We start from the raw sequence: 15780 nt of genomic DNA, 5'->3' as shown, positions 1-15780 counted from the left end.
TCTATATTTTGGTTAATAGTATTGTACCAACATTAATTTCTTAGTTCCGACAGTTATACAAGATGTTAACTTTAGGACAGGCTGAGCAAAGGGTATATAGGAACTCTTTGGGCTAGCTTTGTTAAGTTCCCAGTAAATGTAAATTATTCCAAAATAAAATGTTTATTAACTTTTTATTAGAATAACTCTAGCTTATAACATTTATTAAATCAAATTGTAAGTTATACGATTGGCTTGAGGCTAACATGCATATTATGCAAAATTTTCTAGTGTCACTGAGTTTAATGGTTTGCGTATACTTCAATCTTCTGAGCAACCATGGGGAAGGCATTTTGTCCTCTCAATGGTAGAAGTAATATTTTCTGCCAATAGTAACTTCTGCCAACTGGATGCCTTGTATCACTTCACCTCATATTCATTTTAGCCACACATTAAAAGTGGATAATTTACATTTCATGTTTCTTTTCCTATCTGGTAACCAGAGCTGTAATAAATATTTCAGGCTCCGATCATGTTTTGTTCAAGAAAAATATTAGGTTTTCTCCTTTGTTTATAGTTCACAGTGTTCCTCAGTATTCTGAGATGTTTTTATATAAATTTCTCATTTATTTTTATTCGCTGGTATCATTTTCTCAAGTAAATGTTGTGAGAAAGAAAACAATTTGGGCTTGTGTTCACTAAAAATAAATAAACCTTAGAAAATAAATAAATAGATTGGGCTCAATATAATTCTGACATCGTAAGACCTAGTAAAAAGAATAATCCAAATGGCAGGAAATGTTATCAAGATTAAACTAAACACCTACATAGTAACAACCCAATTTCCTTTTTCTTTAATTGCTAAAAGTTAAATGACAATTATAGCTTTATTGACTGGCGGGGAAGAGGGAGTTTCAGTAGCAGGAAAGGAATCGAGAGGGAGTTTTTACAGCGTGTATTTCCAATCACTATCATAAGTGAAGGGTGGAAATGTGAAAAGGATTCTGGAAGTTAATAGTTTTGAGTCAAGAAAAATGACTACGCTGGCAGTGGAGCGCAGGGCTGCCTAGCAGGGCTGTGGACCTCAGTTCACCACATGAGGGCGTGGGGAGAGGGAGGCAGGGGGGCGGACTGGGATCCAGCCCATCTGCTGGTCCTACCCAGGTCGAGGAAAAGTAAAGTAGTCTAAGTCTCACAAAGGCGCGCTTCAAGTGAGAGATGGATAGTGAGCTTTATCTACCCGACTCCGAGAAACTGTTCTGACAAGCTTCAAGTTCCCTTCCCCACAGAACGCAAAGAAATTCTTACATATCTCAGATTCTGACATTGGGTCCCAGGTTTTAAATTGTCTCCTGTAAGCTTTTGCTAGAGATTACTCAGCTGGTCAATGACTTAACAGCTTTTCCTGACTCTTCTTTCCCAGGTGAGTTTCCATGTCTTTTATGCATGTGGTTTTACTGTCTATGTGAAGTGCTTTTTTGTTTTGTTTTTACCCATTCCACTTCGCCGAGAGTAAAGACTGAAGTACTTTGTGCTTTCCTCAATTAGCACAAAAATTCCTCGAAGACAGCCCACTGTCCAGTGCCGTCCCATTCAAAATATCAATTCCTGAGGCACCACTCCGTACTCGCCTGTCTCTCGTCACGCTGCTTCTCCACATCTCAGTGTTAAGCGCGGCTTTCCTCTCAGCTGACGCAGTTTTCCACCTCACCGTAGGCGGCACGGCACAGCGCATGCGCAGGTTTCTGTGCGCGTGCACGTTACGGCGCCTGCGGCTGTCCACGTGGCAGCGTGCGGAGGTAAAATAGCGATTGTAGCCGGCGGTGACGTAAAAAGGTCGCGCCGTAATTCAGTGCGTACGGCTTCCGCGGGAAGGGATGCTTCTCCACCGCAGTCATGGTCCGCAGCAGTTGCTTATTGTTGAGAAAGGTCCGTGACTTGTGCCCTTTTCCCTGATGCGGGACCCTTGGTACTTCTAGCCCCACCTGAGGGCTCTCGTTCTCCCTCGCTTCTCTTCCTCACCACTTTTTCTTCCTGGAGGCCTCGTTCTTGCTCTTTTTTTCTACCATAGTCCTCTCCTTTCAGCCCGTCCAGGAGTCAGGCTTGTCCTGTGAGCAGTGTCTACCCAGCATGGTTAAGACGGTTGTTTGGGAATAGGGTTTGATTGTTTTCAATGGAATTGTTTGCACGTGGGATTAGGAGCTGGGATACCTGCCCGCCGTTTAGGCACACAATGTGGTATACGTGGAGTGTAGTTTTGACTTTTTCTTTTGGCTCAAATAGTGTATTCCCCTCTCCCCCCATTTTTTTTTTGCATTTTCTTTCTTCTAAGTAGTAATATCCGTAACCTGTTCTAACATATTTTTTTCTTTTGAGTGTATTGTTATTTTAAAAGCGTTTTAAAGACGACTTTTCATCAGTAAACGAAAATCGGTGACTTGCCTTCTTGCAAAAAACTAGGTCAGCTTTTTGGCAGTGCAGGTTTTAAAATCGTTTTTGTAAAAAATTTTACATTTTTTTTCAGATTTAAAAACCTCTTTAAGATCCTTACTAGCAATGGTTTTTGAAACCTGCAGGCATCATAGTTGGGTCATTACCTTATTGCAAAGGACGAGATTGGGATATTCCTTTTAAGTTTGGGTTCTAAATCTCTGAGTCTGATAAATCTGGAGCAGTAAAAAATGTGTCACGAATTGAAAGGAGCTTTAAAAACAGGAGTTTTCTTTTTATCGGAGAAAAGGCATGGTTAGTAATATCTGAGTGAAGTTATACTTTATTCAACCCTCTGTTTTACAGAAAATCAGTGGTCAAAAGAAAAGGGACTTGTAAAGAACAGAACTTGGGCATGTATGGTAACTAATCCTTAAACCAAAAAAAGAAACTGCTGCATTTTGTGAATATGTTATTAAGGTCTGGCTACTTGTATAACTTTACTGCTGTAACAGTCACTTCCAAACATGTTTGCCTGGGGAATCTATCTCTTCACTTATCTGTGAAGCGTTTCTGATCTAGCCTTACTGAACCAAAGCCAAAGTTCTTCATCCCCATAGGAAAATACCCAGCTAGCCTTTAAGTTCATCTTTTATTTATTTCTTCCACTCTTAACAATACTGTTTCATAACTGTATTTGCATACTCAAATGAAAACCTGCACTTCGAATCTTTGGGGTGCAACCATCTACTACAATCTCGGATCTAGACTCAGATTATCAGAATCAACAAAGGAGCTTTTGATAAATGTGCTGGCTTAACCTATCGTCATCCCTTCCTCCTGAGTTTAATCACAGTGGTCAGTGGAGTGTATTGAAAAAAGTTCCCAGATGTTTTTGATACTTAAAACTATCCTAAATGGCTGAAGATGTGAAGGTTAGCCCAGGAGGTTAAGACATAGGATCTTTACCTCCAAGAAGTTCTTGATTTGGTGAGGGAAAAAGAAATAAACCCCAAATGCAGTATATGACTTGTAAAGGTATAAAAGCAATAATGAATTTGCTGAAAGCCCAGCAAAGTTAGTGGTAAATGCTGATTACAGGAATTAAGAGAGATGTTTGAAATATGATATTCAGATGGGTTTATGATAGAAAAGAACAAATGACATCGTAAGTAGATGAAAAGCATGAGCACAATGCCATGGAGAAGTGACAGTATATCATGTAGTAAAGAGCAAAGAAAGGAAGAAGATACTGGAGGGGTTGAATGAATGAAAATGAAATTGGAAGGGTAGGTTAATAGCTTTGACTATAGTACTGAGAATATTAGACTTTATTTCATAAACATCAAAAAATAAAAAACCAAATGGTTTTTGAGTAAGGGAGAAGTACGGTTAAAGATCAGATCCGTTTTCAGAAAAATAGCTCAGGCAGTGAGACAATGTGTAGAAGAAATGACTAGACACTGAAAGACCAGTTAGAAGCTAAAGTAATGGTCAGGATACTAGAGTTGGTTGCGATAAAAAGGAAAGATAGTAGGGCTTCAGGAAAAGAAGCAGGTATACTCAGAGAACCTCATATGTAGTCTCAATGAATAGATAAACTATAGTTTTATTATTTGGGAGAACATTGGAGGAACAGAATTTACCTAGGGAGAAGTTTGGTTTTGTTACACTGCTGTGTATTGAGGTGACTATTATCCTTTCAATACCTGAGAACAAGTTACATATTTGAGGGGTTTCAAATATAAGTTAAATACAAATCCAGATCTTGTTCTCAGTTACTTTAGACTATGACACTTACATCTGGTGGAGATGTCCTGTGTTCTAGCTGGGCATAGAAAATACCTCACCTATGCAGTAGTTACTGGTACAGTCTGAGATCACATAGGGGAGAAAGTCTAGACTGAAAAATGGGCCAATGTCAGAGACCTTCAGGATTGGAAGGATAACTATTGATAATAAAAAACAGGGTCTTAATAGAGTTAATCTAATGGAAAAGGAAGATCAGACAGGAGGTAAACTAACAAGGTACAGCAAATTTGGCATAAAGAAAGCCTTTTTTTTCTTTAGGAGTTTTGGTGGCAACAAAGAACTAGAAAGAAATTCTCTAAATTGGTAAGCACATTTGGTATATAGATGTTTTCTTCCTCTCTTTCTCTTTTTTAAGTATGGAAACTTCATCGATAACCTAAGACTCTTCACCAGGGGAGGAAGTGGTGGAATGGGTTACCCTCGCTTAGGTGGAGAAGGTGGAAAAGGTGGTGATGTCTGGGTTGTAGCCCAGAACAAAATGACTTTAAAACAACTTAAAGACAGATATCCTCAGAAACGGTTTGTGGCTGGAGAAGGAGCAAACAGTCGGTAAGTATTTACTGAATGACTTTGATTTTATGAAATTAATTCCTCCAAGAGATAAAAAAAATGTTAAAAGATGAAAATGTAATTGGTAATTTGAAGTAAATAATATCCTGGATTTGTAACTAAGGGAAAATCTACTGTATTTATCTCAATTCTAGTAAAGATAGAAGGTAGGTACTACGGGATGTTTTGAAGCTTTTAAACTTTTTATCCTTTTCTTCTCCCAATGTCTGTTTAAAGTACTCTCATTTGAGGTCAGTTTTTTAAAAGCTTTGTTATTCAGTGGATTTGCCATTTTTTCTGGTTTATTTTTATTGCAATGATCTCTTCATTTCAGATATACAATATTTTAGTTCATTGTGAGTTAAAATGACTTTTGGTGATAACTTAAATCATTACTTACTATTATTTTTATTGGGACACAGTAGTCTAAAATGCAATAAATAAATAGGGATAAGTTTATTTTTTTCTTTATTATTTGGGCATTTAATATCTACATTAGAAGAATTGATTGCTAGTCTTTTTTGTATATCATTGTATTTGCTTGAAACATAAACCATTAAATCTAACAGGTCTTATTTATGTTTATTTTTTTCATAGAGTTAGTGCACTAAAAGGCTGCAAAGGAAAAGACTGTGAAATTCCGGTACCTGTTGGTATTTCAGTAACTGATGAAAATGGTAAAATTATAGGTAAGTGTACTGTGGATTCTAAGGTTGTGAAAAATGTGCACATTTTCTGAAATTGTTTGAGAGCTGTGAGGAGTAGCACCTCTTGGGTTTCAGGATTTTTTTTTAAACATTAAGTATTTTAGCTGCTAGTTTACAAGAGCTTTTAAAATGTTCATATAAAAGTCATTCAGAATTAGCTTCTAGATTTAAAATTATTTTAAAGATAGAAGAGTATTTACTCAGTTTTAAAACATGTAACTAGCCTTTTTTCAAGCATTGCAAAAGTGCTTTTCCAGGGTCAGACTTTTGATAGAAACTTGATCCTATTGTTTTGTCCTTTAGAATTGTAAATTGGAATTTCCTGTCATCTGTTTCTCAAAGAAAAATGTCATTAGTGATTAGCTCCGCTTATTAATCTTTGCTCAAAGTATCTCTCTCTCTTTCTTTTTTAAGGAGAACTCAATAAAGAGAAAGACAGAATTTTGGTAGCTGAAGGAGGTCTTGGTGGTAAATTACTTACAAATTTCTTACCACTGAAAGGCCAGAAACGAGTAATTCACCTTGATCTAAAACTTATAGCTGATATAGGTCTAGTGGGGTAAGTATCATTCATATTTTTATTTTTATACTTTCAGAGAGGTAGTTTATAAATAGGAAATAAATATAAATGGTAATTTGGGACACGCATTATTTCTAGTTTATAGAATGTGTTTATTGTTTGTGTACTTTGAGAATATGCTGCTAAATATAGTTATTTTCATATTGCCAACATAGAATTTCATAGTTGCTGTTCATTTGTCAAACATCATAGCAATTGAATAGACCAGTAGAAATGTTAGAAAGTGAATAAAGAAAAATCATAGTTATGAGGGTTTATGAGTCATAGGTTCTGTAATATTATATATTTTTCAGGAACAATATGGGCAAAAGAGGGTTTTGTGAATAAGACTGAGAATCCAGCCATTTACTCTCTCATTTGGTAGAGAAATATGTTTGAAGTTCCAAAGAGATGCCTTTTACAGCCTAAGAAGAGCATAACAAGGCTGAGAAGTAAAAATGGGGTGGTGATGGGGGACTCAAGTGAGACTATTTGGGTTAAAATCTTAAATCCTCTGGAGGCTGGCTGGATACAGTCTCTTTAATATCTTTAATAGTGGGTGGTGATAGTTCTGACCTTAAAATGTTGTTGGTGAGTTAGATACTGTGCTTGTAGCACAACACATGCCTTGGATTTATGAATGCTCAATGAATGACTGGTGGCTGCTATCATTGCATTATATTGCCAACTTAATGGAGACTACATCTAGTGAAATACTAAGCTTTTCAGAAGTGGACTTGGTATTAGCCAATAATTAAAGCATCATTATTCATAAGCACAGTGTTTAGCATGTATGCTAATCCTTTTAAATTAGGCAGCTATTCTTAAAAAGTTATTAACGTGAATCCCAGCATCCTTGTAGCTGGTTTCAGAAATGAACTGAACCTGAGGTGAAAGTTATACACTTGTACTGCTGTTATCAAATCTGATCTTTGCATAGGTTGGATTCCAGCCTCTAAAAATTTCATTAGGTACTTTTCAAGAAAATCTCAAGTATCTTCTTTAATCATTAGCTTTCTTTTTCTTCTTTTATAGTTGCTGGTGTTTTTCTGTGCTTAATCATTATTATGAAAATATGAGGATGTTAGAAAGACATAAGCAAGTCCAACTAATGATAATCATGGCAAAAATGATTGCACTTTGCTTTTCAAAAAGTTACAAGAGCCTGAGTATAGCAGGATATAAGAAAATACTGTATTTCCAAGGGAAATGAGTCATTAAGAAAGCTCACATAATTTTATTCAAAATTTATGATAGAAATATTTTAATGAGAAAAATTGTTTGAAGAACTTATAAATTTGTAGAAAATTCCAAATTAATATTTGCAAAATATTGCTTTATTATTCCAAAGGAAAGTTTGGAAGAAATTTGAAAGAAGCTTAATTTGAATGAAAACTGTGAAGACAGGGGTCACATTTGTCTCACTGATTGCTGTATTTCACATGCCTAGTATATTGCCTGATACAAGCTAATGCTGAATAAATATTTGTTGTTTTTTTATTGATATAATTGATATATACCATATTACTTTCAGGTATACAGTGTAATGATTTGATATATGTATATATTGTGAAATGATCACCATAAATCTCGTTAACATCTATTACCATGTAGAGTTACAGATTTTTTTTCTTATGATGAGAGCTTTTAAGATTTGCTCTTTTAGCAACTTTCAAATATACAGTACTGTATTATTAACTATAATGACCATGCTGTACATTATAGCCCCATGACTTATTTACTTTACAACTGAAATTTTGTACCTTTTCACCCACTTCACTCGTTTTGCCCCCCACCCACCACATCCCCCGCCTCTGGGAACCACCAATCTGTTTTCTTTATCTATAAGTTTGATTATTTTTTTAAGATTCTATATATAAGTGAGATATATGGTATTTGTCTTGGTCTGACTTATTTAATTTAGCACAATGCCCTCAAGGAACATCTATGCTATTGTAAATGGCAAGACTTCCTTCTTTTTAATGGCTGAATAATATTCTAGTATGCGCACATGCACGTGCGCGCACACACGTGTATATATGTATGTATATACACCCCACACTTTCTGTATGCATTCATCCATCCATCATTGGACACTTAGATTGCTTTCATGTCTTGGCTATTGTAATAATGCTGTAGTGAACATGGGGGTATGTATATCTTCTTGAGTTAGAATTCTTCTTTTCTTTGGATCAATGTCCAGAAATGGAATTGCTGGATCATATGGTAGTTCTATTTTGAATTTTTTGAGGAACCTCCATACTGTTTTCCATAGTGATGATACCACTTTACATTCCCATTTGTTGAGTAAATTTAATGAAAATATCTGAATGAAATTTAGAAAAATCATCTCTTAATTGGCCCCCATTGTGGGCCTTTATTTAGCAATAGAATCAAAGCCTTTGAAACACATCTATAACAAAGATGTGTTTCCTCATCTTGAAATTTAAAAGAGATTAAAGATGTGTATAAAGTTTCAAGGATAGTCACTTCATTGTTTACAGTTTTTTAGAAAAAAGTTAGGCAAATAATGTTTATTTGCAGAAAGAAAGAAAAAAGAATTGTCTATTAATCCCATCATTCAGAGCTTACTTAATATTGGTATATGTCTGTCTACATGCATATTTTTTGCAGTGTTATTTACAACAGTGAAAAATTGGAAACAACCCAAGTACCTAACAATAATATATTAGTTAAGTAATTTACAGTGTTCCCTTGAAAGGTGTTCACCTTACATAATTCAGTTTAAAAAAGAGGCCACCCAACTATGAATAGTCTTTCAGCAAAAAAAGGAATCAAAACTGAATCTGATCAAGGCTTTATATCTACTAATTTATAGAAAATCCAGGACAAAGGAGCATGTTAAATGACATCATGAGTGTCAGCAGAAAAATCCAGATTGTGGAAAAAAAGCTCCATAGGACAAATGACCCAGTTTCTTTAAAAATAAAATTGAAAAGGGAAACAAGATGGAGGGGGAGTCTGTACCAAAAGAAATTCAAAAGACACATCAACCACTTTTAATACACAGACTGTATTTGAGTCTCTGTTTGAACAAATAAAATTTTAAAAATTATTCAGAATGTGCTAATATTTGTTGAAGCTAGACGATGGCTAAGTGGGATTCATTACTCCTCTCTACTTCAGTGTATGTTTGAAAGTGTCCATATAAAATGTCTAAAAAAATCTGCAAAACAATGTAAGAAGTATTTTGTTAGTGTTTAGCTAGAGATGGTAGATTGTAGGTATTTTTATTAGTTTATTTTTGTTTTCCTATGCTTTACAAGGTTTGGGGTTTTTTTACATAATTTGATTTACTCTCAATATTGAAACATCTTCATTGTTCATAAATTAATCTTCACCTTTGTCATGAATATATTTTGTTCCTCAAGTTTTTTAAGATTGTTTGAAATTTATATTCTACTTCTAATCCCAGCACTATTCAGGAAGCCTGCTTCTTGGAATGCTAGGAATTCAGAGATAAGCAAGTATTAATAATACTGATACTTACTGTAACATATAAATTTATTTCCTCATTTCAGATTCCCAAATGCTGGAAAATCCTCTTTGCTAAGTAAGATTTCTCATGCAAAACCTACAATTGCAGATTATGCATGTAAGTATATATTTTTAAATGTGTGGAGGTAAATTTTTAAAGACTAATCTTTGAGTGTGAATAAAATGATAACTTTGAGGGTAGCCTTAGTTTGAAGGCTCTTGGCAGATAGAATACGTGCATTTCCCATTAATCTTTGAAACCTCCATAGTTCTCAGCAGAATTCCTAGTACTTGTTAGGCCCTGTTGCATTTATTTCTCTGTTGTATAGTCATTTATTTGGTTTAGCTGTGATTTTATGAGCACCTTCCCTTTATCAAGCACTATGATAAATACTAGGAAGCCTGAGGTGAATTCTTTCATTCATTTAGCAAGTATTTATTTCTAGGAACTACATTAAGTTCTGGATTATGCAGAAGAGAATATTGTTTTGACAAATACTGAATTTGTTTTGTTGAACTTACAGACAAATGGAGAAAGGCACATATCTCACTAATGAATATGAGAATATAATGTGATTCTATGAAAGAATGTAGGTGACTGCTTTAGATTTCTTTAGGGAAGGGTGATGCTGGGGCTGACATATGAAGAATAAATGTGGACAGTGGAGGTGAGGGTCTTTTAGTCTGAGGAAATAGTGTGTACACAGAGGCTCGGTGGTGACAGGGAGTGGATTTGTTTCTCTAGAGAACATGTGGTAAGTGAGAGGGAACCAAGGTGAGGCTAGAGATATAGGTCAAGACCTGTAATAAGACCATGTAGGCTGTATTTGATCTTTATGTCTTAAGAGCAGTTGATAGCCTTTTAACAAGGGATAAAATGATTAGATTTGCTTTTCAAAAAGATCTCTGCATGTAATATAGAAAATGGGTTGGTGTGGCACATAAGTGGATCTGGAAAGAACAGTTAGTAGAACTGGCTATCGCAGTAGCTAGGTGAGATACGATGGAAGCTTAGACTAAGTGGTGAAAAAATATGATAGGATCTCTGCCATCATTAAATAAGATAGTATAGAATGACATTAAACTGGAAAATAAAACTAAATTGTTCTAAAATCAGACTCTGATAAAGTAGAATTAATCTGTACTACTAACTGCTGTAAATCACATGGCCAATATTTTTTGTCATCATACAGGGGACTTTTGAAAAGGAAAGAGGGAAAAAAAGCAAAAAGTCTAGTGCAGATTAATAAAGCTTGAGGATAACTGAATGAGAAAGGACTAGACAGATTTCACCCACAGACCAGGTGATAGAAGCCTAAATTCTGTCCCCTAGCCCCAGTACCTTTACCATGCTCCTTAAAAGTTCAATAGAGGAACTTTAAGACCCACTAGTTAGACTTACACTTACACAGATTGTAAAAATCTTTACTTTTCCAAGTATATCATAAATAGCAAAAATAATTACATCTTTCATTTCAACAAATGAGAACATAATTAGATTTTTTACAGAAAAGAAATAGTTTATTTTATACGTAATTCTAAGACAATTTTGAGAGTACAAGCCTTTATTCTAGCCTTAATTTATTATTGTTTTTTCTTTTAGTTACAACATTAAAGCCTGAACTTGGAAAAATTGTGTATAATGATTTCAAACAGGTGGGTACTTTTAAAGTAAGACATTTGGTTAGAAATTAAAGTACTTGCTTTGATACTTAGACCTTATAATATTTGGCATTTTGTGTTAGGGGTAAAAAGGTAGTAGTAGGATTTTGATTTTGAAGTGAAACCATGATCAAATCAACTCTGCTGAGCACTGTCAGAGTAAAATATTGTATGAAAATGGAACTTTTTGTTCTTCCAAAATTTAGGTCCAGTTTTGTCATAACATTGTATCTTTATCTCCTCAATCTATTTGTTCTCATTGCAAGTCCATGTTTTACTGCCATATTTGATTATTGGCTTCTGTTTCCTAAAAAAATTCCTATCTCCTTTTAAGAGTGGACAGTAATCCTGGTAGAATATGAACAGTAAAGGAACAAAGGTACCAAATAATCAATGACATATAGAATTAAAAACTTGAGAAACTACAGAGCTATATACTAAGTAAGTGTCTGCTGAATTAATATCCTTGTATACTTTTCATGAATTTAGAAAATTGAAATTCTTAGAAAAGTTCATATTGAACAATATGGTTTATGGAATTTTAAAGAGAATTTATGTGACTAATAACTTAAACTAAGCCCTAAAATTCCTACATTGTCAGATTAGTAAGTAAAATGGGATTCTAATTTCTGATAATAAAGGATTTTGATTCTTTATACATTTCTTGTAAGGTATCTTGGCTTTATAAAATGCAGTGGTAATCACAAATTAGGAACTGTTTATAATGGAAATATCATGAAAATTGTTGGATGTAATTGTTTTTGTGGTTTTCATATATTTTTCTTTATTATCAAACCATTTAATTTTGTATTAGGTATCAGTAGCTGATCTTCCTGGTTTAGTAGAAGGAGCACATAGGAACAAAGGAATGGGCCACAAATTCCTCAAGCATATAGAAAGAACTAGACAACTCCTTTTTGTTGTAAGTCATATGCATGTCAGTGTAATGTTCGAATGAATGTGAAAATCAATGAACTTAGTATACCTAGAAAGTTTTTATAATAATACGATTTAAAGTAGTAACATATATTATTCCACTAAATCTGCTTAGATGGGGTCAAATATGAGTTAGTAATTCCTTAAGATTTTCAATGTACTACTAAATTATTTAGTAATAACTTTCCTATGTCACTTGTAGTGGTGTGTTATACATAAGATTGTGTATATTGGTATAAATTGTCTTGCCTGTACTGGTTTTTCATGTTATTAATGATTGTGATTTTATCAGAATAATTATGGTTATCTTAAAACATTAATTTCTCTTATTCTGAATTCCTAAATTACCAATAGAATGTAGATTAAAAAATTATTTTTAGCTTGAGACAGTAAAACATTTCAAAATAGAATTGTATAGCTCTTGTTCTTTTGTTAAAGGCTATCTCTGTCCATTTTTTTTTTCTTTTTCTTTTTTAGGTTGATATTTTTGGATTTCAGCTTTCTTCCCAAACTCAATACAGATCTGCCTTTGAAACCATAATACTGCTTACAAAAGTAAGTTTTATGTTTTATATCTGGTCTAATATTTAGGCAAATAGGACTGTATGAAATAATATATCACAGTTAGAATGAATATGTATTCTACCTCTGCTTTTTAAATCTTTAATGTCAATTAAAGCTGTCTCCAGTTTCTCAGTATTTACCTGCTCCTCGAATTATTGTAATCAGTAAAACCATCCTTGATTCCAAATTCCTATTACATGTTTCTCAGACTATATCTTCCGCAAACTTTTTATTTCTACTTCTTAGACTATTTCTCTGTCTACTTTTTAGGCTCTCTAATACATAGTTGTTTCAGTTGTGCTTTAGATCAGCTGCCTATTGGACACCTTTGATTGGATATCTCATTAACTTCTCAAATTTAATATGTGTAAAACTGTGAACTTTTTTTTGACGTAGATGGGAGGTAATTAGGTTTACTTATTTCTTTATTTTTAGAGAAGTTACTGGGGATGGAACCCAGGACCTTGAGCATGCTAAGCATGTGCTTTACCACTTGAGCTATACCCTCCCCCGACAAACTGAACTTTTTTTTTCTTAAATTCTCCAATCTCCCCCCAGCACTTTACGGACTATGTAAGCAGGAAACCAGGTGGTAGTGATTCTTTCTCACCACCTACATCAAGGCTATCAGTTTTATATCCTAAATTTCTCTGAAATTCAGCTACTTGCCTTCCTCCGCACTGTTACAATCATCAGCCCCTCTTACTAGGATAAGTCTCTTCTATCTGGTCTTCCTGCTTCCAGTCTTCCAAGCCATTTTTTATATGGGAGCTAGAGTGATCTTTGTTAAAGAACCAAGCTGATGTATGTTCCCTGCTGAAAACACTTTGATGGTCCTCCATTGCTGTTAAGTCTAACCTGAACATGGTTTAAGAGATCTGGCAACGTTGGGTTCCTACCTAGCAGGCCATCTCTGTCACCACCCGCTCCACACCCCTTACATCCTGTATCTAGCCATGTGGTTTCTAACACAACGATGTTATTTACCTTCAGGACTTTTATATCCTATATCCTTTACCACTTTTTGCCTATTATCGATAATGCTGCTGTGAACATTTGTGTACAGGCTTTTGTGGACATGTTTTCATCTCTCTTGGGTATATACCTAGGAGTAGAATTGTTGGATAATATGGTAATTCTATGTTTAACATTTTGAGGAACTGCCAGACGTTTCCAAAGTGACTGCAGCATTGCATCATTTTGCAGTCTCACTAGCAATGTATGAAGGTTCCAGTTTTTTCATATTAATATCAACACTCATTGTGTCTTTATTTTAACCTTGTAGGGATGAAGTGGTATTTCATTGTGGTTTTGGTTTGCATTTCTCTAGTGACTGATGATGTTGAGCATCTTTTCATGTGCTTATCAGCCATTTGTATGTGTTTGAAGAAATGTCTATTTAGATTATATGCCTATTTTTAAATTCTGTTTTCTTTTAATTGTTGAGTTGTAAGTTCTTTATGTTTTGGTTACAAGTCTCTTACTGGGTATATGATTTGCAAATACCTCCTCCCATTCTGTCAGTTGTCTTTTCATTTTCTTTGGGATATCTTTTGAAGCACAAAATTTTAAATTTTAATCAAGTCCCCTTTGTCTATTTTTTCTTCATACTTTTAGTGTCATATCTAAGAGACTGTTGCCTAATCCACGGTCACAAAGATTTACTCCTAGGCACACTTGCTTTTTCCAATAATAATACAGATAAGCATTAAATTGTCAATATTCAGTTCTGAATTTTATCTGTGTGCTTAAAAAAGTCCAAATACCTGTATTTGGCTCTAAGCACAAAAATCGCAGCTATCTCTAGGATGTCATGTGAGCTAAAATATATTAGCACATGACACAACCAGTAAGCATTTTCTGAATTTCCTTTGTTAATTAGTTTTGTGGTTGTTGGGACGTACTGCATTTCAGAGATGTGAATGGGTTTTAGATTACCCAGGCCTATAAAGTAAAGAAAGATGTTACCATATTTGGTCATTTGTATAGATATTTTAATAAAATTATTTCATTTTTCTCTTTTGATTTAAAGGAGTTGGAGTTGTACAAAGAGGAGCTTCAGACAAAACCTGCACTCCTGGCAGTTAATAAAATGGACCTGCCAGACGCTCAAGATAAATTCCATGTACTGATGAGCCAACTCCAGAATCCTAAAGGTAAACCTATTCATTCACTTAATGTCAATTTAATGAGTACCTACTATTTGCAGAGACTGGTAGAGAAATCAGTAGAGAAAAAAAAAAACTGACAGTTGCTACTCTTAAAAAAAAATGTTTGAAGAAAGAACACATACCATATGAAACATTCAAATAATACTGTAACAAAATAATCATCAAATTTCAGAATGTGGGATATAGACATTAAGTTGACAAAAGAAAGATTAATTTGAACTGAAAGTTCAGGCTTCATGAAGAAGTAAATCTTAAACTGGGCCCTTAAAGAGTTAATGGGTTTTGGATCAGAAGAGGAAAAAGTTAGCATCTTCATGTGAAGTCTTTCACTTTTATCTTATTTCACAAATTCTAGAACTTCATTCCCCTAGGATATGAATTTAAAAATGGAGCTAACTGTTCAAAAACAAGCTGAATACTAGTTTCTCTAGTATACCTTGAATTTAAAAACAGAGCTAAAGGAATTATGTATCTTTGCAATGCCAGCTTACTAGGTCTCTGAAGAGTACTATTCTTCTCTAGTAAAACTGAAAAAGGAAAAAAATAAAAAATTTATTAAAAAAAAAAAAGAGTACTAGTCTTCTAAAAAGAACCTGAGTCCCTATATATGTGTGGCACAGAATAATAGATGCTGTTATTCCAAAAGAATTTATTTATTTGAAATTTGTTCCTAAGTAGACTACTTCATGTAAGGGAACTTAAAGGGATTCTCCATAGTTTTGATTATTGATCTTTGCAGAACACTCTCTATCCTACAGTGATGGTGTTTTCATTTTTCTGAGTCTTGTGGAGGACCTCTTACACAAATGAGGAAAGTAGGGTGGATAGTAAGTGGCTAACATATTTTAAATAGACCCAATTTCTGTGTTTTTATCCTTGGGATAAAAATTAGAGAAAATAAATTATAATATAC

The 15780-nt window shown here is 34.3% G+C and overlaps 2 protein-coding genes across 5 annotated transcripts in view; one reads left to right on the top strand and one right to left on the bottom strand.

Moving 5' to 3' along the window:
* Positions 1–1700, bottom strand: part of FAM237B (family with sequence similarity 237 member B) — a 52777-nt gene extending 51077 nt beyond the window's left edge. For all 4 annotated transcript variants that reach the window (XR_004190720.2, XR_012074523.1, XR_012074524.1 and 1 more), the window contains exon 1: positions 1611–1700. The gene's annotated coding sequence lies outside the window, so the exon portion shown is untranslated. The remainder of the gene's footprint in view (positions 1–1610) is intronic.
* A 78-nt stretch (positions 1701–1778) lies between these two features.
* GTPBP10 (GTP binding protein 10) overlaps positions 1779–15780 on the top strand; it is a 91609-nt gene continuing 77607 nt past the window's right edge. The window contains exons 1-9 of the mRNA XM_006211852.4: positions 1779–1908; positions 4577–4770; positions 5368–5459; positions 5892–6036; positions 9579–9652; positions 11138–11190; positions 12011–12118; positions 12610–12687; positions 14729–14852. Coding sequence (XP_006211914.2) covers positions 1876–1908; positions 4577–4770; positions 5368–5459; positions 5892–6036; positions 9579–9652; positions 11138–11190; positions 12011–12118; positions 12610–12687; positions 14729–14852 — 901 coding nt within the window. The 5' untranslated portion in view covers positions 1779–1875. The remainder of the gene's footprint in view (positions 1909–4576; positions 4771–5367; positions 5460–5891; positions 6037–9578; positions 9653–11137; positions 11191–12010; positions 12119–12609; positions 12688–14728; positions 14853–15780) is intronic.

This window comes from Vicugna pacos, chromosome 7, assembly GCF_048564905.1.
Source record: "Vicugna pacos chromosome 7, VicPac4, whole genome shotgun sequence".
Taxonomy (NCBI): Eukaryota; Metazoa; Chordata; class Mammalia; order Artiodactyla; family Camelidae; genus Vicugna; species Vicugna pacos.
The sequence above is the reverse complement of the archived record's forward strand: the minus strand, read 5'-3'. Positions and strand labels throughout refer to the sequence as shown.